This window comes from Watersipora subatra, chromosome 1, assembly GCF_963576615.1.
Source record: "Watersipora subatra chromosome 1, tzWatSuba1.1, whole genome shotgun sequence".
Classification (NCBI taxonomy): domain Eukaryota; kingdom Metazoa; phylum Bryozoa; class Gymnolaemata; order Cheilostomatida; family Watersiporidae; genus Watersipora; species Watersipora subatra.
The window spans coordinates 6,002,659-6,023,926 of record NC_088708.1 but is presented as its reverse complement, the minus strand read 5'-3'; the positions used below and the strand labels follow the sequence as shown (position 1 = coordinate 6,023,926).

Sequence of the window (21,268 nt, the reverse complement as noted above, 5' to 3'; positions counted from 1 at the left end):
AATATGTAGCGTTACTTATTGTAAAGCTTCTTATTGCAGGCATATAGAGACATGAACGTTTTTATGTATTATATGAGTGATCAGCTTCATCAATACCAAATGGAATCAGGCCAGATTGCTGTACTCTAGTGCCGAGATTATGGCTAACATATTATGGCTAGATTAGTAATCTAGCCATAATATATTAGTGAGCGTGTGGATAAACTATTATTTTTGATGTAATTAAGCGGCAGGGCAAAAAAAAACATCAGGACATTTGGGAAAAGTAGGACAGATGCTTAAAATAGCCAGAAGTATATGACAACTTCAAATGGTAACGAGCAAGCTAGGTCAACTCTTTGGTTACTTTTCAAAGTGTTTAAGGAGGTACACGTTGGTATTTGAGATATTTCTTGTTTTGCAAAGAAAGTGAAAGATGATCACAATCATGAGAATCTCCCTGACGAAGATTATGAGCTACAGAAACAACAATATCATAAAAGGAAACAAGCTTAGCAGAAACTAAGTATTTGCTTAGAAATATCAACTAGTAAAACTATACATGAAACTAACCAGTAGTCATAACTACCGTTCAGTGGTTTGCATGCGGGTGGCTTGGTTTAGTGTCTATATGTTTAGGAACCTCTCTGTGCAAGAGCACGCAGTAAACAAACACAAGCCAGTTTTTTGGTAACTGGAACTGTATTACTGTAGATAATTTTTGTATTGAAATGTATGAAAGAACAACAGTAAATAAATAGTATTGAAATGAGGCATAAATAGTACTTGAAAGAACTTGAGAACAGAAGAGATTGTAAAAGAAAAGTTGGTCTGAGGGTGCGTAACTCCAATTTCCAGAAGGAATGAAAACTGTATGCTATTATGCTAACTAACGCAGCCGAAACTACGTGTAACGTGTTCATATATTGGTAACTTACAGCAGTGCTATCAGAACAATGCTCTATTTGATTTAAGAAGTCAGCAGATCTACAAAAATGAGGGGTGATCCTTGGAAGCAATGGAATAAAATGCTGCAGCAAATAAATTTACTGACATCCGCTGCCACAGAGTACACAACTAATAGCTGTTTACACACCAAGCAACCGCACACAACTGCAGGATCCAATAGAAATATGTGAATTGAAAACTTGATTTTTATCTTTTTTGCTCAGAATCAAAAACAGGTCCAAGACGATTTAGGAAGTATTGAAAATTGTTAACAGAAGCAAGCAGTCCATGTTCATTGACTGGCGAGCCACTCTTATCGTAGTTGATTATCTCGCCCTTAAGAGTCATCATATGTCCACCGACAGCATTGAACAAGGCATTGCCAGGGCAAATATCCCACTTCTTGATGACTGTCACATGAGCGTACATGTCAGCTTTACCACGAATGACCTCTATGGACTTGTAGCCAGCACCACCAGCAGGCACTGCATGTCCTGTAGACAAATATCAGACACACAAGCTCTTGAACAAATTCAGTACATTTCCTTTACAAAAGTTCTTGATAGTTCTTAAACAGGTACAGTATGTCCCATTTACAGGAGTTCTTGAACAGATACAGTATATCCCATTTACATGAGTTCTTAAACAGATACAGTATATCCCATTTACATGAGTTCTTAAACAGGTAGAGTATATCCCATTGACATGAGTTCTTAAACAGGTACAGTATATCCCATTTACATGAGTTCATAAACAGATACAGTATATACCATTTACACGAGTTCTTAAGCAGGTAGAGTATATCACATTTATAAAACAGCAGTCTCAATTGTGAAGGCGAATAGACAGATGAGAATTAAAAACAAATTTTAGCGATTGATGCTTTAACAATTTACTTCTTATCTTATTTTATACACAGCTATCCATAACTCATTTGTTTTAATGTTGTTTAATTACCTAGAATATTAATTGAATTGTAAAACAAATAAAACCAATTATGGTGCGATTATGGAATGCCTTTTTGCTTTAACATTGGACAGTTTTTACACATAAAATAGATCTTTGAAACAAATATATATCTTATAGCTATACATATAAATCTCAATGTTTGTCATTCGTGTGTCCAGTTATAGCAATGTTTTAGGAAAAAAATCCCCTTTTTACTGGATTTCAACTCGGGTCCTTCAAGTAAGCAGGCCGACGTTCTATCCACTCGGTCAAGCGGGTAAAATGCTATACAATGGAATAATTGTGGTCATATTCATTACATCGATTAAAATACCCATAATGATGTCACGCGTAACGTTAAGCTTCATGAACGTTAAACGGTGATTTCAAGGCTCTTAGTATAATAAAGATTTAGAAAAGCTCAAACTACTAGCTCAAGTTAGTCAAATTAGCCAGTTTGCTAATTTTACCATTGGCCAATTTGCCAACTCCGTCAAAGGCAACTACAATACCTGCCACTGTTTATAAGCTGTTTATGTTACTCATGTAACGTCAGGCATTCAGCTGGTAATATATATATAAAGGTTTAAGGTCAGTTTATATTTGTGTTAAGTATTTTACTTGTAAAAAATAAGCTACACACCTTTGCCAAATGCCTGTTTTATAGTCTGGTTGGCAGAGCCAGCATGGGACCTGGATATGATAACTATTGGGGCATCAGGCGCTTTAGCATCAGTCTGTACTCCAATGGAACCCAGGTTAGAAGAGACTCCTTGACCAACCCAGGCCCAGACTGCAAGAAAAGTGTGAGGTGTAATTAACAACACGAGTTTAGCCACCTCAAAACTCGTTTATAAATTAACAACATGGAATAAAAAGGAAAATTCTGAAGTAGCCATACCAGTTTCCTTCTGGTGATGATCAGACTGCTGAGGTCGATGTACTACACCAATCACTGGCTCACCCTTGACGGCCACGCATACCATTACAGTTACATATTCATCCAGGTTCTCTGCAATAACCAAACTGGACATTTTCCTACATTTATCTGTGCTAACCATTATCTGATAGCAAACAACATCAGAAAACAAAAAGCAATCAAGCAAAGTTTCATGTTGCCTAATTCTGGCATATCAAACGAAGATAGTTTAACATAAAGGAAGGGACGATTCTGGCATATAGAACAAATGGAGTTTTACCGTAATAGGAAGGCCGTAAATGGCCAACAAAATGCTTTTAGAAACTCCGTATAGCTGTGGAGCAGAGCTTCATTTTATTGTTTTACAACTTTTTCGCCGATCTCGCCTACCTGTGTACTCTTGAGTAGCATCAAGTGGATCGACCCATATTGTGATATCGCCCACAAGAACTGACAAATCTGGTAGGGTATCTGTTTCTGGTCTCTTCTTGTTTGGGTTGACCGATTGGCTGGTGTCAGGGTGCTTATCATGTTCTTCTGATACTATCTAAGTTGAAATAAAACTGAAATAGATATATTTTAGCTGTTGAGACTAATTATAAGAGGCAAAGGAACAGTTTGATTTGATGCTTACCCTAGAATCTAACCAAGGAAAAGCAGTGTGAAAGCCTGCCAATATAGTTCGATGAGATTGCATATCTCCATCAGTCTTCATCTCTTGTTTTCCTTCCTTTGTTTCTCCTTTACTCTCAGCATGTAGCTTGTGCTCCTGTTTCACTGCTACTACTCTTTCACCACCCAATTCAGCAAGATCAATACTCACCGACAGCAGCTCTTTTAGATTCACAGTCTAAACACAAAGCAATGAGTGATGCAGAACGTTCTTAAAAGTAGTATGTAAAAAAATAAAATGATAAAAGCAAATGGCTTTAACACAAAATAGATAATTTATTGCTAGAAAATAGAGAGCAAATCCTATGCTTATTTTGAAACAACTTAGAAGATTTGAGATAGCTGATAGTATCTGTTTGCCATTTCAAAATAGGATCTGCCAAAGATTGTACCAAAGTTGCACTCTCTTATTTGTCATGAATTATTAGAAAAAACTTGCGGCTACAAATAAGAGGTACGGTAAGTGCCATCGCTTTAGGCCATTGTACCGATTGTCCATTCCTGCAACGGATTTCTTGATCTGGTGTTTTTTTTACCATTCTATGTATGTCTATAACCTATGATGTTTTCGCTTGCCAACACCGAATAATGCCAACACACGAACTAAAATCATATAAATGCATACCAAATAATTTTTCATTGTAATCGTAGCAAAACCAACTATATTTAGTCATTACTTGCTAATGATTTGACATTTACATTTAAACACCTTTACATTTTTCTTTCTAATTTATTTCAACAAAACACTTCTTTCAAGTTATGAAATTTAAAAAATAAGTTGTTTGAAAACCTTTACAGTTGTTTCATTTTTTTCTTAATAAATTTGAACTGCACAAAATTACTTTTCTCATGATATGAAGTTTAAAAGCTAGAAAGGTAAACGTTGCATATGTTAAGTAAAAATTAATTTTCTGTCAAATGACTTTTTTATTACCCAGGCATGGCCGGGCATTCACCTAGTAAAACAATATAGAAAGCCATACAATGTGAACTGAAATAAAAATCATAAAAATTGTTTCTGTTTGAAGTTGTGCTTGCGTCCCCTGTAAGTCTATACCATTTCCTTAATTAAAGGTTGACTTGCAACAAAATTCACATTACAGTTATTTGATACCAAAAGATTCACCACGTCTTACTCTATTGTGTTGTAGGTTCAAAATATGTGGGAATGTGATTACAAGCTCTTAAAAGCTAAAAAATGACTAGTTAATCGCAGCCACAAAAACCGCCGTAGTTTGGATTCTTTTTCCAAAACGGCTCAAATGTGACGTAGTTGTGGTAGATGGTTTCTGTTTCTGTTTACACTTTTATGCAACCTTATTCGTCGAAATATTTTTACAAATATACTTCACGCATTCAATAAAACCATGTCTATTGTTCTTACGCGTCTGTTTTATCATCATTGTAATGCTGTCACTTTTAGCAGTGATATCTTATAACTTACTGTAAAAATTAATTTAATTTTTTAACCTTAGCTCGAAGGAGTACATATCATTGTCTGATAATCAAGACGAGCCTGTTGGTCACCTGTGATAATCGAAAAGTGCTGCAAAAATTATTTGCGAAGTATTGGGTCACATGATCAGATTACGACTTGACGATTAGATCAAGCCAAAACAAAACTGTAAAGCAGCGAGCATCTATATTTGATACGGGAGTCTTTGGTAAAACCCGAAGTTTTTGTCATAAACTAGTGCTACCATAAGTTTTATATTGAGCTTTTTATAATTAGCCTTTCAATTCACGTGAGAACATCGCGTGACAAGACAATAACCAAACTGTAATGATTACAATCAGAGAAATAAAGAGATTCCAATCTACGGCGGCTTTTCATTTTTGAGCTGTCAAGAGCTTGTAATCACATTTCCACATATTTGGCACCTACAACACAACAGAGTAAAACATGGTGAATCTTTTGATACCAAATAACTGTAATGTGAATTTTGTTGCAAGTCAACTTTTAATCGAACTGGATGGATTACACCCAGCCAACCTGAACGAAAGAGAATTTCTGGCACAAATTGATTTGATGATAACATTAATCAAAGCTTGAATAGGCTTTTCTGTTACTGGTCAAGCCTAGCAAAGGCTGCTGAAAAAGCAAGTTTCCTACTAATGGTTGATGTTGCACAACCATGAAACCTGAACCAGCTTAACCTGAATCAGTTAGCTGTCAATGTATTAAAATATGTTTCAAAAACATCGAGTACCCTCAATGTTTTGGAGAAAAAACCTATGATTAGTTAACAAAGTTGAACCAGCAAAAAAGCTGCAAAAACCAGCTTTGAGCTCACAACAAATGAACCAATTTCACTAAATAACGGATTTCTTCAAAAATCTAAATAATTTTAATAAAAAATCTTTCCATCACACAGCAAGCAGTAACCAATTATAACGATACTTTGATCGGCTTTATTTTTCAAGCAAATAGAAATCTGCAGCGTCAGACACCATGTCATCACACACACAAATGTACTTTTGTAAAGTAAGGTTGGCACAAAAAATAAACGATTCAAATCATATTTTTTGCTCAAAAATCACAAGTTTTTGATTTTTTCCTAATTAAAAAAAATTAGTGATTCTTGACAATCTTGTTTGATGAGTGTGTAACAAACTTGTAAACACTCCACTGTCATGAATTAGGAAGCTTGCTAGAAATAATTGACTGGATGTGTAGTACAAGGCTGCAGTTCAGGACCTTTGAAGTTAGTTTGAGTTTATTTAGTAAACCTCCAAGCTGGATTAATTGTGAGGAAGCAACTCTAACTGTACAGTTTTTCTCACTACTCGGTTTAATAAATGACACTATGTCATCAAACTGCAATCCATTCATGTGTGAACATCAAAAGAATATTTTCCATTTTTGGCTTCATTCATTAAAAAATAAATAACTGGCTAGGTACTGAAGAAGCAAGAGAGCTGGTATTTATATTTCGCATGATAAACAACATTGATCTATCTAAGAAAAAATGCGCTTAAATATTTAATATTGTCTTTTTATGTCTGTGTAAAACTGTTAGTGACTCAACTCCACAAACTTACAGGTAGTTTACACAGTATCATTTTATCCCACGACCAAACAAGAGCGAAGCGATTGATTGGGAGATTTATGATAAATGCACATGTGCACACAACTCCCGAAAAATTATCCGTTAACGGCCGTCACCAAGCCCTTGCAACGAAATCCTATCAACAAATTTAACTATTTTTCAGTTAAGTCGTTTAAGTATAATAATGATACAAAACGCATATAAACCTATTTAAATATGTTACCAAGCTTTTGAAAGGTTACCACAAATTTCTAAAACTAACCCATCTGATCGGATTATACACAAAGAGACAGATTAATTTGGACGAAAATCACCACAAAACGCTTGAAAAGCTTGGTTTAATAAAAGTTATGACCGGAAATTGAAACGCCGAGCGACAGAGAATAGAACGATAAAGTCATGCGCATTTCACGAAAAAATAACGTGCACATTTTACCAGTCTATAGCATTGTCGAAGGTTTCTGTAATTAACGTAGGAGTACTGAAATCATTTCATTTTTGCCGATTTCAAAGTAACTGACATTTTAGACTCTTGAGTGCTTTGGTATTCTAACTGATGTACAACGCAGTGTAAGTAAAGGAAATGACGATGATATTTTTTTCTAACGATTCTTATGAGATTATAAAAACTATGACGTTTTTAAATGTAAACAAAGTTGTGTATTGGTTTAATATTATTACTATATTAATAATATTGGTTATTCTAATAATATCAGTGCATTTTACTTCTAATATTGGCCAATATTGCAATTCTCCTATTGCAGGGGGAGAGATATAAACATATAATCTTTTCCTTTCATTATTGCTATTTGTTGTATATAATAACACCCACACCCAGTACATTACAGCTACCATTGCAGTTATAATATTGCACTGCAGTGCCATTTGACTGCTAATATTGCATTTCTCAACCATCAGTACCCTTTCTTTTTTCCAATATCTCTTTGGTCGTGGGCTGTATGACAGTGGAATTTCTAGTATATATGTTGGATGCGAAAGGCATAGAATTTACCAAGTGTAACTGAAAAAACCTCATAGTCTCAGATTTTGATGATATTTTAGTATGTTGTTGCCCTGTTGAAAAACGTTTAAATCCCAAATTTTGATCTTCTAGGGTGATTGGTTCAGGTGCTATGAAGTTTTGAACTATGACCATTTGTCGCCCGAGTTTGAGGGCATAGCACATCTAGCTGACTTTCGAATCATATAAATTCAAGAAAATACAAGTTAGAGGCCTAGATTTTGTTGTGCCCACACACAATTTCCATATTTACACAACAAATAGGTTTGAAATTTTTCGGATGAATAATGTGAGAGATAACTCCGACCAAAAATGCTATTTTAGCGACTATTCAAAAGCAATTATTACCCCTAACATATAATTTGCCATTGTTTCTGTCGATATTTCTGAATTCCTCCAGGCCTCAGCTATCCAAAACTAGTCTCATCTTCTCTGTAGATGCATCGGGTCAGCGTCTAGAAGCCATACAAAATTAATGTCTTTGTCGAAATAGTGCTAAAGTAGAGGTCAAGGTCAACATGTGGTTTCAACAAAGTCACATTTTTCTTCTGTTTTACACCAATTAACATATGCAAATTTCATTAAAACCATCAAAAGTGTGTGTTTCAGACTGTAAAATGCTTAAAATTGAGTTCCAAGCACTTTTGCAAATCGCCTCAATTAAATGAGATGATCCCCCCTTGTCAAGCTTTAACTTGGCTGATTAGTATCCTATCAAGTTCAAATTTGCTGTGTGCTTGTGGTTTGTGATTGTGATAGTAATGAGCCTTAAAATGTTTTCTTAACTTACATTCCTCAATGTTATCCACTGTTGTAGCTTCAAATGCATATGTTTTGCCTGAGTTTGTGGTAGATGGCGGCGCCACAGCTAATAGAACATGCTCTTGTGGTACCCAGCAGATGTCATCTCGCTTTGGCCATGTGAAACTGTTTGTTGAGCCTTTGTGCATGAATCTCACATTAACATCATTGTTCTCTTGATCATAGCCAATCGCCATCTCCCTATACCACCAACCATCATATATACAGGCCAGATATTGTCCAGGTTGAGGTGTTAAGGTATTGCTGGTAACATGTGAGTCATCAGTTTTCCCAACTTTGTATCCTTGTAGCATAGGTACATTTTTCATCAGCCAGTGGTGAAAGTTTGCAAACTTCAATGGCTGTTCTATTGAGTGGCTTGAACCAGTGCTAGTCCCGACAACCAATGACTCGTTGTGCTGCTTTGAACCTTGGTTCCAAAACCGCTGCTTGTTCTGCGACTTCTTTAGTGGGTACATAAAACACCTCCACCCCAGCAATGTTTTCCCTAGCATACTTGTGCAGTTGCTCAGCACTGAGCAGTCTTTCTTTCCCTGACTTGACTGCTTGGAGTGACGGGTGGCCAGTCTCTTGACTACCCCGCCAATCCCATCGCACGGACCTTTCCCAGTGAACATACATACATTCCAGAGAACACTCTTTAGAATGTATACATACATTCCAGAGAACGCTCATCAGATTCATCAAAGAAAGCCTACCTCAAGTGACTCATGTAAATTATTTCAGTGATGGATCTGGCGCCCAATACAAGAATTACAAAAACTTTGCCAACTATGTCACCATGAGCTTGATTTCAATCTTACAGCATCTTGGAGCTTCTTTGCCACCTCACATGGAAAAAGTCCGTGCGATGGGATTGGTGGGGTGGTCAGGCGACTGGCCACCCGCCACTCCGAGCAGTTAGTTAAGTCAACAAAAGAAAGACTGCTCAGTGTAACTGTACAAATACAAAATACAAATACGCTAGGGAAAACACTGCTGGGGTTGGGGTGTTTTATGTACCCACTGAAGAAGTCGCAGAACAAGCAGCGATTTTGGAACCAAGGTTCAAAGCAGCACAACGTGTTATAGGTTGTCTGGACCTCTAACTCTAAACAAAATCTAGACCTCTAACTTGTATATTCTTGATATTATACAAGTCTAAAGTCAGCTAGATGTGCTATGCCCTCAAACTCGGGCGACAAATGGTCAAAGTTCAAATCCTCATAGCACCTGAACCGATCACCCTAAAAGATCAAAATTTGGGATTCAAGCGTTTTTTAACATGGGCAACAACATACTAAAATATTATCAAAATTTGAGACTATGACGTTTTTTCAGTTACACTCATACCTGCCAACTCTCACGCATTGGGCGTGAGACTCGCGCAATCACCCCAAAGAAAAAATGAAAATGCGTGAGATTTTTGCCCCAAGTTCCACAATTTTATAGATACGATCATTGATACATCAATTGCCCCAAAAGTTTTGGGCCAAAACCAAATCTCACGCATTGCCCCACTCTTGGGTTGGCAGGTCTGGTTACACTTGGTAAATTCTATGCCTTTTGCATCCAACATATATGTATACAGAAAATACAAACAAATTCATGCTTCTCCACATTCCTGTGATGAAGCAATCGTACATATTTATTGTAAAGGCCATTGAGAAAAAAAACTATATAGATTTAATCAAAGCAGTTGAAACAGAAACCTTGGACGTGAATGTATTTCATTAAATGAATAAGCTTTTTCTAAAATCTGAATGATTTTATAAAAAGTGTATCCAATAGCATAGTGGTTTAATCAATACATAAATAATGAAAACATTCTGTAAAAAAGGAGTGGTAAATGCTTAAATTGTCTTTTTCAGTTTACACTGAGCCTCTTACACCACATATCAATTCTATACCAAAACTTACATGTAGTCGATAAGTTACACGAGTGTGATACATTTTAAGCGTCATAACTAATACAACAACCAAAGTGATTCCAACAGCTGCATAATTAACTTTAACTGAATTCATTTTTGTACGAGATAGTCGATTCGGATGCTACGTTGTCGGCATCTTCGGTAATAAAAAGCGAAGTCTCCTAAGCATTTTCTTTTAAAAGTTGTAATTGATTAATTGCAACCGTTGTTTTTTAATTTTTTTTTCGTTTTAATAAATAAAATTAACAAAGTAAATTTAAACATTTAACATTTTTTAATTTTAAGAAGTATCTGCTAAACCGCGCATTCTACACGGGTATCTTTTTCTGCGCGCGTTAAAAAACTAATTTTACAAGCCGATATTAAAATGTACCCACAAAAAATTTGTGAGGCGTGCAGTTGTTTTAAAACAATTTTCCCACATAGTGTTTTAATTTTTCTCAGTTCAAATTTTATTTACTGTTCAAGAGTAGCGTTCATCGATTGGCGAATGAATCTGGCAATATCCACGTGAACTCGCTGCGGGTCCTTTTTCCAACGTACTAGCTCTGAGGTAAGTCGATGTCCCACGCCTTCTCTAATGTCATTTGATACTTCTGTTTCTGACTTTAACGTTTTATAGCACGTGAGCTATAGTAGGTAATCATCTATTTATTACTATGCTAAACAATAAATTTAGTACATGATCTATGCATGGTTCTGGGTATTTTTAATATGGTACCGACAATCAGACCTGCCAACCCAAGAGTGGGGCAATGCGTGAGATTTGGTTTTGGGGCAATTGATGTATCAATGATAGTATATATAAAATTGTGGAAAATGGGGCAAAAATCTCCCGCGTTTCTCACGCATTTTCATTTTTTCTTTGGGGTGATTGCGTGAGTCTCACGCCCAATGCGTGAGAGTTGGCAGGTATGCCGACAATAGCCTGTTTCAGTTATAGCATGAACTCTAAACATAGCTGTTGTTTTTTCTTTTTTACATAGTTGTATTTACTTCCACAATGCTTATGAAAAAGTGAAAGTCGATATATAGTATGGAATTGTTGTAGAGTGAGCAGTATTAAAGATGCCGAGGTTAAAGACTGTTCATTCTAAGACTTCTGCCACCCCAAGGAGGCCATTCGAAAAAGAGCGCTTGGATCAAGAGTTAAAAATCATCGGAGAGTATGGCTTGAAGAATAAAAGAGAAGTATGGCGTGTCAAGCTTGTTCTTGCCAAGATCCGTAAAGCTGCTCGAGTTCTTTTGACTCTTGAAGAGAAAGACCCCAAAAGGTTGTTGGAAGGTATGCTTGTTGTCTTGTGTTGGCAACCCTGATCATCTTAATTAATTGCTGGGAAAAATTAACTGAATTGAATTAAAATAAGTGTCCTCATTCAACTAGAAGCTTTGATTGGTTAATCTGTCAGAAGCTTAGTTCATTCACTAAATTTTAGGTAATGCACTTTTGCGACGCCTGGTACGTATTGGTGTACTTGATGAAAGCAGGATGAAGCTTGATTATGTGTTGGGTCTAAAAGTTGAGGATTTCTTAGAGCGACGTTTACAAACTCAAGTCTTCAAACTTGGACTTGCTAAGAGTATCCATCATGCGAGAGTGCTGATTCGTCAACGACATATTCGGTGAGATTGTGTTGGCATGAACTGTCTTGGCAGATTGGTGTCCAACTGTTCATCCAGGTCAATTTTGATGTATTGTTATACTCAATATACCTGGCTCTCATCTAATCTTGGACACGACCGCTGGTGGCAAGTATTACTTCAAAAGTAGTTGATAGTGATAAGCATCAAATATTGAGGCATTCTTTGGTGGAAATTCAAGACTCATGATGCAGGTGCTAGAGCAGTTGTAAACTTAATGGTCCTTAGACTATTATTTGTTGTGAACTATATTAAAATAATCTTCTGTAAAAGTTTCTAAATGTAGCTTTATAATTACCTAATCAGAAATTAAGCAAAGCTCTTCAAATGTGATGTCAACTAAATGATTGAGCAACAGTGGGCTGTCTTCTTCCATAGACACAGCTTTGCAACATGATGCATATTTTTTAGGTAATGCGTATTTATAATAAAATATTTGATCAAGTTATTATTTCATCTTTCGTTTTAGCGTGAGGAAACAGTTGGTGAACATCCCATCATACGTAGTACGATTAGACTCACAGAAACACATAGATTTCTCATTGAAGTCACCTTATGGTGGTGGTCGTCCAGGTGTGTATTTCCTTTCTAGTTTTACTTTGTTGTGCGCATTGGTGTATCATTTTTGTGAATGTGTATGTATAATGTACTCTGGCAGTGAGTATACTTGACATTTTATTGCAGGTCGTGTCAAGAGGAAAAAGATGAGGAAGGCAGCTGGTGGTGGCGGAGATGGAGAGGAGGAAGATGAAGATTAATTTGTTGATTGTGTTCATACATAATGCAGTCTTCTATCACCAATACACTTAGTGATTATTAAAGATAATATATTTTGTCTGTCATACAATGAAGTAGCAAAACAAGTATAAATCAAACAATAACCCACCTTGCAAGTTGGCAGTACATACGTAGGAGTAGTCATGCTTCCTGCAGTTTGGCAGTCGATACACCAGGACAGAAGACCATAAAGACAGTTTTGTGTTGAAATTTGAGTAACTCGTCTAAAACTTAAATCCTCACCAAAACAGTACCCAAATCCCCAGCAAGCCATTAAAAAAGCATGAGTGTTCCCAAAGAACCCATTTTCCGCGGTTACTACAGCTGGCTATCATGTCCTGACAAACTTTTTTTGCGGAGTTGTCCTCCGGCGAAGCGAGCAAAATAACCCTCGCTTCGCTCGACGGTAGACAAAGCAAAAACAGGTTTGTTAAGACAGGCTATAGATCTGGAGGTCCTGAGATCAAATCCATTCCCATGTGGATTTTAGTTGCTAGCACAGGACCCGGCGGTTAACAAACATACGTGTATAGGTTGAGAGTTCAATTGGATAGCATCTTTGGGTAACAATTGCTGACAAGGTTATGAGTCGTGAGCCCTACTGGTATGTTATATATATTTTACTATATATCATCCATATGAGTAGCGTTCCTGTGTGATTATTGATTGATCCATGTGATATAATCCATTTGTACACAAACATGTAATCCTAGTTCCATTTCACACAATCACTTATTGGAGCCTGGTTGATGTTTTTGTCAAATGCCAGCTTGTATTATCTGGTTTCAGTTTGAGGTGTCTAAATTGGTTCTGTGAGCTAACACGCAACTTCAGTCATCGATTACTGCAGGGCCAATGTGCTGCGCGTCTTCTAAGTTCAATCAGCGGTCCTTAGTTACATACATTGTAGGGCAATCTCAATGCACTGTATACTTAGCATTGTGATATCTTAGCGCTTATTGTGTTAACTCAAATATTCATTGCTGCCTGGCTAAGCAGCCACCCTAGTTACATGAGTGGCAATCAGCTTCTTGTTACAACTGCAGTTGTAAGGTAAGTCACTGATAATATTTTTCACTTCATCAACCTGTTGGAGGTGCACATATACTTCTACTGCTGCAAATTGATCTTTGGATTGTATGAAACATAAGCTCTTGCTGTGTGAGTTAAGGCATGTACTAATTGTGTTGGTGCTTCATCTGGGCAGCCTGTGAAGAAAAGTGATCTGACTAGCAAAATGTTGGCTGTTCGACTCGCTCCGATAAAGCAGGCTGACAACCTGTCTCCGGAACAAGGAATGAAGATGGAAACTACGACTACAAATAAGGTATGGTTATAGGCTGCTGGGGATACTTCTTGACAATCTAAGTTTGTTAGTAGTGTATGGTCAAATGCCAGCTGCATCAGCTAGATTTTTAAAGCAGCTCGTATTGTTTTGAAAAACCTGCCATTAATTATCTTGAGGCCACTTATTTTTCTCAAAAGTAAGAACATAAAGTGGTGCTATATTTACAGAAGCGGGGTAGGCCTATTATAAAACTTAGCTGCCCAGTTATGCTATAAGCTGTTCTCTGGCAGTCATGGTTCACATCAGGTACCATGAGGCTCACTGCATAGTGTCCCTACACCAAACAGTTTCTCACTCTTCACTCCTGCTAGATATTGATTTATGCTGCGCAATAAAAAGAAAGCTAATATGTATGCTTTATGTCAATACCATAAATAATTGATGTACAATATTTGGTATAGCTCTTATCTTTGCTGACACGCTATTGACTGGTTCCTTCGTTCTGTGCATATTTTTAACTTGTTTGTCCTTTTGAAGAAAAAATTGTCCGTTACACAATTTATTTTTCTCACGTACTTTACTGTTGTTGCTATTTTTTGTTTTAATCTGTCCACTCAAGTCCTTTTTTCTGCTATTTAATAAAGCAGCGGCACTATGAATAACCCGTTATCTGACTATCGCCGTGCTGGCGTTCACATGCAATACATTGGATTTGCTTTATTGTAAAAACTGTTAAATCTATGAGCTATATTTACGCCCATGTAAAAATCTTGCTGTGATATAAATTTTTAGTAAAATGTGAATATTAGGGCAGAGCTCTCATTTTAACTATTGTTTTTTTTTTCAATGACCCCGAAGTTTGTAATCATGTGGAATATGAACGGGCACCTGTTAATGATATTCATGCATTTATTCCCCTCAGCCCAATCAACTTTTAGGAAGCGTACCAGGGCCAGAGAGTCACTCCAGCCGCAATGATCAGACCTGCACACAAGCCAATGGGAAATAATACGCCATTTAAGGGAACAACAGAAAATCGAGAATCATTCACCAACAAGCCGATTGAACATGTGAAAGGTTAGACCTTGGCAACCAAATAAAAAAATGTTGTACTTTTGCCCTGTCGAGATGGTCTGTTAATCTAGAAGTATCACGTTGATGGACCGTTGCTTGCAGATCACGTATGATCTATACTTTTGTAGCTTTTCGCTTGAAGGACAATAACATCATGAGCGGGTCATTCGAAGGTGCAAGTGGGTATAAGGAACAGTTTAAGGATAGAGGAGTGGTCAAGACTAAAAGGTTTTTAGCTACTGCTTCTCTTACCCATCTGCTTTTTACTACTTACACGCTTCTGCACGATAAGGCGTTTGTAATAAGTGGCCGTTCCATCAAGAATTACAAAATGCATTCCATTGAGTTAGCCATAGTTTAAATTTAAAAGGAAGCTACTACAACATTGTTTTGTAATGGCTTCAGTCCAAACGCCAGTTTGTCTCTTTTTTGTAGCTCAAATAATGAACATGAACTTACAAAAAACGACTTAATGTTATGATAATAACAAACTTATTCGGGACTCGGTTTCTGAATGATTACAGTAAATCCTGTTGAATTAGTTCCTGCTTTAAGAATCTTTATGATGGTGTACTTTTCGTGTTTTTTTGTCAGTTTTCCATTTGAATCAAAGAATTTCTAGGGCTTAGAGAATTGTATGTAGCCAAATGCACCTTTGTCTTCGTATGTGCTTTCCAGTTAAGTCATATATATTGCTTGCTGTTCGCTAATAATACAAAGAAGTGCTGCAGTTATTTTTGTAATAATCTTTTAGTAGGTCCCTTCTAATTATTTACAGTAAATATTTATTTGCAAATTCTTCTTGGTTAAATAATCAGAATATAGTATATCATAAGGGCTACTGAAATAATAGGTTGTTCTGATTTAAGCCATAACTTGCTCTACATGTTATACCCTCAGCTCAATCATACAAGAATGTTGCTTCTTTTTTATTATTAGTAAACTCTGAGTACATTTATCAGCATCTGTGTAAAAACCAGTATTATTATACAGCATTAAAGGTAAACTTACACAAAACTTTAGTAGATTTCATCGGAAAGTATTGGTGTTTTTCTATCATTTGCAATTGTTTTTGATGTTTGAGGTGATCTGACTGCCAGAATGTTTCAAGATGTGATCACGATTGAAACGTTCAGATCAAGCGAAAGCGCGATCATGATGTTTATTGTTGAAAAGAGACCGACAGAATATAGTGACACGTAATTCTGCGCTTTCTATGTAATAGCCGATCTCAATGATAGCAACTAGTGATATCATTTTGTCATGTATTTTTCTTCTGAACATTTTAATGGCTATCAAGATTTGTCAATTTTAATCTTGAAACATACTGGCTGTCAGATCACCTCAAACATCAACAACTATCACAAATGATAGAAAAATTCTGATACATTCTACTAAAACTTTGTTCAAGTTGATCTTTAAGCAAGCCTTAAGCGTTACTGTCTTGTTACCTTCAGTTACTGTCTTGTTACCTTCAGTTACTGTCTTGTTACCTTCAGTTACTGTCTTGTTACTTCAGTTACTGTCTTGTTACCTTCAGTTACTGTCTTGTTACTTCAGTTACTGTCTTATTACCTTCAGTTACTGTCTTGTTACCTTCAGTTACTGTCTTGTTACCTTCAGTTACTGTCTTGTTACCTTCAGTTACTGTCTTGTTACTTCAGTATTCAAAACCAGATGATATCAGCAGTTCATGAATTCCTAAACCCAAAAACTGGTTTTTATTAGATAAACTACAATATGTTCACATCATTGAAATAAGATGCAGATTTTACATGAACTCATAAGAGTCAAACTCAAACAGACAGAAGGTTACTTCATCAGCTACTAACCAGCAAACAGCCTACTAGTAATCACTGTTGCTATAACTATGAGAGACACTTCATTTCAACAGAGGCGCTGGACAAGTCTCCTAAGACACTAATGTCCCATATAAGAGCAGCATACATTTGCTCTCATTAAAGTGGGCTCTGAAAATTAGAACCACAAGCGAAGTCTGTAACTGTTGATTGAGCTGGATTTGAGTCGCTGTAGTGGCACTGCACGGTAGACAGCCTTTTCGCAATAGCTCATAAACATTGATTGCAAAGTATATAATAAACCTAATCTACATTATATGAAGTGCTTATATTTCCTTAATAGAAAATTTCCAGCTCAGTTGATTAAAATCAATGGAGGTTTATTTATGTTCTCTTGGTAATAGTCTTCTGAGAAGACATTATGCTAGGGCAACATTCTGTCTTGTGTCCTGCTGTGTTTCACATGAGGATTAGTGAGCATGAGTTAAAGAGAGGTGCTATTTTTGAGAGCCGAAGGTTTAAAGAGAGGGCTACGACAGTTATTTGTCCTGTAGAAATATTTAGTACGATTAGGAAATAAAACCGACAGAGTGATCTGTCCAAGTTATCGTCCAAGTTTTGTAGTTTACTATTTAAATACAAAGCTATAAGTTAATAAGTTATTTATAAGTTGATTAAAAAACCTCATACTGTAGAACTTCTAAAGAAGTGTGCTCCGTAAGATGATTTAGCCATGTTTTTTAAATCAGTTATAATTTCTTAATTTTTCATCCGTGAGGTGTACCGAGTCTTTCACAATATGCGTTCATTTGTTGAAGCTATGCTCCGTCGTATGAGTACAGGAAGCCATCTGCAAAGTTTAGCCATGAAACGACAAGCAAGAATGACTTTGTGGCTTATACAAATGTACGAAAGCAGCCATGCTCGACAGTGAACAAAGGTGATCATTGGCAAGAGGTGCAGTCCATAGGTGCTGGAATACCTCTACAGACACAGAGCACTTACAAGGTTTGTTCACTGCAAGGACTATTTGATGTCTATGCATGTTTTGGGTATCTCTATAAAGGCGGGATGTGACCTAGCCTTGAGACCAAGAAGTCAACTTACAGCCATCTATATTAGTCATGGAAAACTAGCACGCTGCTCACTAAAGGCTGGTTCACACTATATCGTCGCATGTCGATGTTAATCACACAATACTTCGGTGATCGTCACTGATAACAATGTTCACACTATCGCAAACCCATCCGCGTTTACGTCAGCAAAATGTCGTGGCATTGCATTTATATTATACAATGCTTTTCCGGAAATGATGAAATACTAGTCCCGCAGCAACTGTCATAAAGAACATATGGGTTGAGCAATACGTGACGACCAAGTACCATCGTCGAAATGGTACACGTTGCACTGGCTGTTGTTGATGCTCGGCAAACTATCGGGAAAGTTGGACAGCTGCAATCTTTCTTGAAATATTCGTGTTGCCTCGACGATGTCTTCGGTTTACGGTGCACATAATAGACAAATAATCTCTGAGAGAGCGCAACTCCGACATATGGCGATATAGTGTGAACCAGCCTTCATGACTATTGACGAAACGTAAAATTGATATACACCTTGATAGCTTTAATTATTATCACTTGTTGCGAAACCAAACAATCCTGAAGACACCATTTCTGTCATTAAACCAGGACATCTAACTTGCACCTGGGATGCTGAGGCTTAAACAGCTAACACACTGCATTATAGCCTCTTTTCTCAACATCGTCTATCTTTTGACTCACTTTTTCAGACACTTCAGTCTCGAAAAATCGTAATTTAAGACCTAATGAATATTTGGGTTGCTCAGATTCCAATTTGATTGACTGGATTTTACATACTGTAGGTCAAGGCCGTGCTTCTGTACAATTAATTGCGCAACATCCTGATCATCCAAGTTTGTGTTATAGCATGACTTCCCAGTTGGTGCGAAAATGGGTGACAAGGTCAGCTATCAGCCGCCAGTATCCACTTTAAAACTCGGCAAGGAGAATGTTGAGTTATCCACCAACTACAAAGATGACTTCACATTTCGATCGATGAGCAAGCCAAAGTCATACGCGCCACAAATCACCTTCATCAAGCCGGGAGTGAAAATGGACAGTCATACAGAGGCACATGACCAGTTTAAAGGTGATCCTATCCCTCTACTATCTATTGCAATACCCTTGACCCATATCCCACTAAGATCATTTTAAGCTCACCTTATGGAGAATTTAAAGGAGGCATGTCTAGAACAAACTTTAAATTTTGCGAAAAGTCTCCTACGAGACAGATCATTTGATCGTGGAGTGATTTTTAATTGTTCAGCACGCTTACACCCAGCTATTGTGGCCTCTTATACTTGTTGATATCTAGCCGACCCTCAGCTAATCTAGTTTGAACACTTCACTTTTTAGATCATTAAATCTACTATCTACTATATTTTATTGCAAACAACATTCTTTTTATGGAAATTTTTAAAGCACCAACAAGGTCTGTTATTACAAAATTTTTTGTTTTATTTTTATCGATCTTATTTAAATATTATACGATGGGCTATTTTTGCTAGAAACATGAGAACAGCCTGATTTTTCGATTTCTTTTGCAAAGAAGTAGCATTAGGTTTCTTATATACCTTCATATTGAGTATTAATAAAAAATAAGACACATATCAAGACACATTTTCACAAGTGCAATTTGTTGTAGGTCAGTTCCTGCCGCCTCCTCAAAGCTTCCGCCCAAAATATGAACTTGATCCTAATCGCCCACCGATGGACATTTCTACCAACTATGCAGATTCATTCAAGAAGTTTCAGTTTATCAGTGATGCATTCATCAATGGGCAAGGCAATGCGCTGCCGAGTATTGACGGTGCTGATCGACAAAATCAGCAAGCAAGTGTTCCCGTTTCTAGGCAGCATAGTTCATCACGAAAGCCAGGCAGCAGCACACCTGCGTAACCAGCGTAACAGCTGCTGTCAGTAACTGGACTAATAATCATCTCCTTCGTGCCATCAGGAGAGCTTTTGTTTTATTTTTGTATGTATCATTTTGGCTTGGAGATGTGGTCTAGTGAAAAATGCGATCATTTTTTAGAGGAATTACATACATGCAAGGCATTCTTGTCGCTTGTTTAGCATCTTTTCGCACTGTACAAGAATATTACATATATTGTATACATTCTTCTCCCTGGCTTCCTTGTAATATTATGCTGCTAATATAATGGTTATACACAGTGCTCCCATCTGCACTTGGTCTCACACAGTTCAGTATCCTTGCTGGGTGCGCATTTTGAACTGATCATGTACCAACAGTATACAAGTAATCCCTGTTTGTTCACTCTAATACAGACTGGGCCATGTTCAGACATTGAACAAGTCTGGACATCAAAAATTGAGTACTGTACAAAACACATACTTCTAGGCTACAATATGCATATATAGTATATGTGAGAGAGAGTAAAATATGATTATACCTGCAATATACAGTATATTAGTACAATATTAATAGTAATAATAGTAAATGAAAATTACAGTGCAACACACTGGTGGGAAACTAGCGGACACCTATCAGTCAATGTTGTCATTTTTCGGACAGATATGGCTGTATCATATAATTGTTTGGACCTCTGACAATTGGAAGTTTGGAGAAGTGAATCTTGATAAAACCAGGGTTGACTGTATCTGTATGCATGTCTATACACCCAACTGGCCATTTCTAAAACCAGGGCCGACTGCATCTGTATGCATGTTTACAGCCAACTGGCCATTTCTGAAACCAGGCTCGACTGTATCTGTATGTATATCCGTACGTTTGTACGTACCAAACAATTACCAGACCTATTAACTAGTATAGTTAATACGTCTATGCCTTGAACTAGTTGACAAGATCAGGGCATATACACAGCTTGCAAGTTGCAATGCCTTAATTTCCTATCTAGCATTGCTCTTCAACTGCCAGAATAAATATATAGACGTTTGAAATTCTCTTATGCATATAGAGGATATAAATTGGTATTCCATATGTTTACTTCTCAGAGGAACTGCCATGTCGTTGTAAGAAGTACGTAGAGAATGGCTTTGAGTTTATGGATACGCCTATTTCTATCGAGTACCCTATCTAATGATAAATATTTTAAAAAGATTTGTTCATAGATGCTCATCTGGTGCTTGCATGGGAAATCCTAAAGCGTGTTAGTAACTGAAAACGGAATAGCAGGCTTTCAAGTGTTGCTCATTCAGGCAGCAGCCACATATGACAATCTAAAAAGAGAAAAGCTATAGGAAATATCATAGGGAAAAACATATAAGGTACATTTGTTCTCTACAAACACCAAACAGAGCTATTAAACGATGGCTATCAGAATGCATTAGCAAACAAGGATTAGTAATATTTATTTCCT

General features: G+C 36.8%; 3 protein-coding genes across 4 annotated transcripts; 2 read left to right on the top strand and 1 right to left on the bottom strand.

The window, feature by feature from the left end:
• Positions 1-679: 679 nt before the first annotated feature.
• On the bottom strand, positions 680-10,396 carry LOC137402427 (Golgi-resident adenosine 3',5'-bisphosphate 3'-phosphatase-like). Its single transcript, XM_068088926.1, has 6 exons — positions 10,259-10,396; positions 3,429-3,644; positions 3,185-3,341; positions 2,777-2,887; positions 2,519-2,668; positions 680-1,421 (listed from the first exon to the last, which is right to left on the bottom strand). The coding sequence occupies exons 1-6, from the start codon at positions 10,361-10,363 to the stop codon at positions 1,135-1,137; spliced, it is 1,026 nt and encodes a 341-aa protein (XP_067945027.1). The 5' UTR covers positions 10,364-10,396; the 3' UTR covers positions 680-1,134.
• A 289-nt stretch (positions 10,397-10,685) lies between these two features.
• LOC137395163 (small ribosomal subunit protein uS4-like) lies at positions 10,686-12,736 on the top strand. The gene is made up of 5 exons (XM_068081992.1): positions 10,686-10,822; positions 11,321-11,554; positions 11,706-11,892; positions 12,380-12,483; positions 12,595-12,736. The coding sequence occupies exons 2-5, from the start codon at positions 11,338-11,340 to the stop codon at positions 12,666-12,668; spliced, it is 582 nt and encodes a 193-aa protein (XP_067938093.1). The 5' UTR covers positions 10,686-10,822; positions 11,321-11,337; the 3' UTR covers positions 12,669-12,736.
• A 384-nt stretch (positions 12,737-13,120) lies between these two features.
• LOC137407419 (stabilizer of axonemal microtubules 1-like) lies at positions 13,121-19,929 on the top strand. 2 transcript variants are annotated; one of them, XM_068094070.1, is made up of 7 exons: positions 13,121-13,291; positions 13,895-14,014; positions 14,914-15,052; positions 15,178-15,277; positions 17,667-17,856; positions 18,795-19,017; positions 19,573-19,929. In XM_068094070.1, exons 2-7 carry the CDS (start codon positions 13,925-13,927, stop codon positions 19,824-19,826), a joined length of 996 nt encoding a protein of 331 aa, XP_067950171.1. In that variant the 5' UTR covers positions 13,121-13,291; positions 13,895-13,924; the 3' UTR covers positions 19,827-19,929. The 2 variants fall into 2 exon arrangements, with proteins under 2 accessions (XP_067950171.1, XP_067950172.1); XM_068094071.1 differs by lacking the exon at positions 13,121-13,291 and adding an exon at positions 13,720-13,740.
• The last annotated feature ends 1,339 nt before the right edge of the window (positions 19,930-21,268 follow it).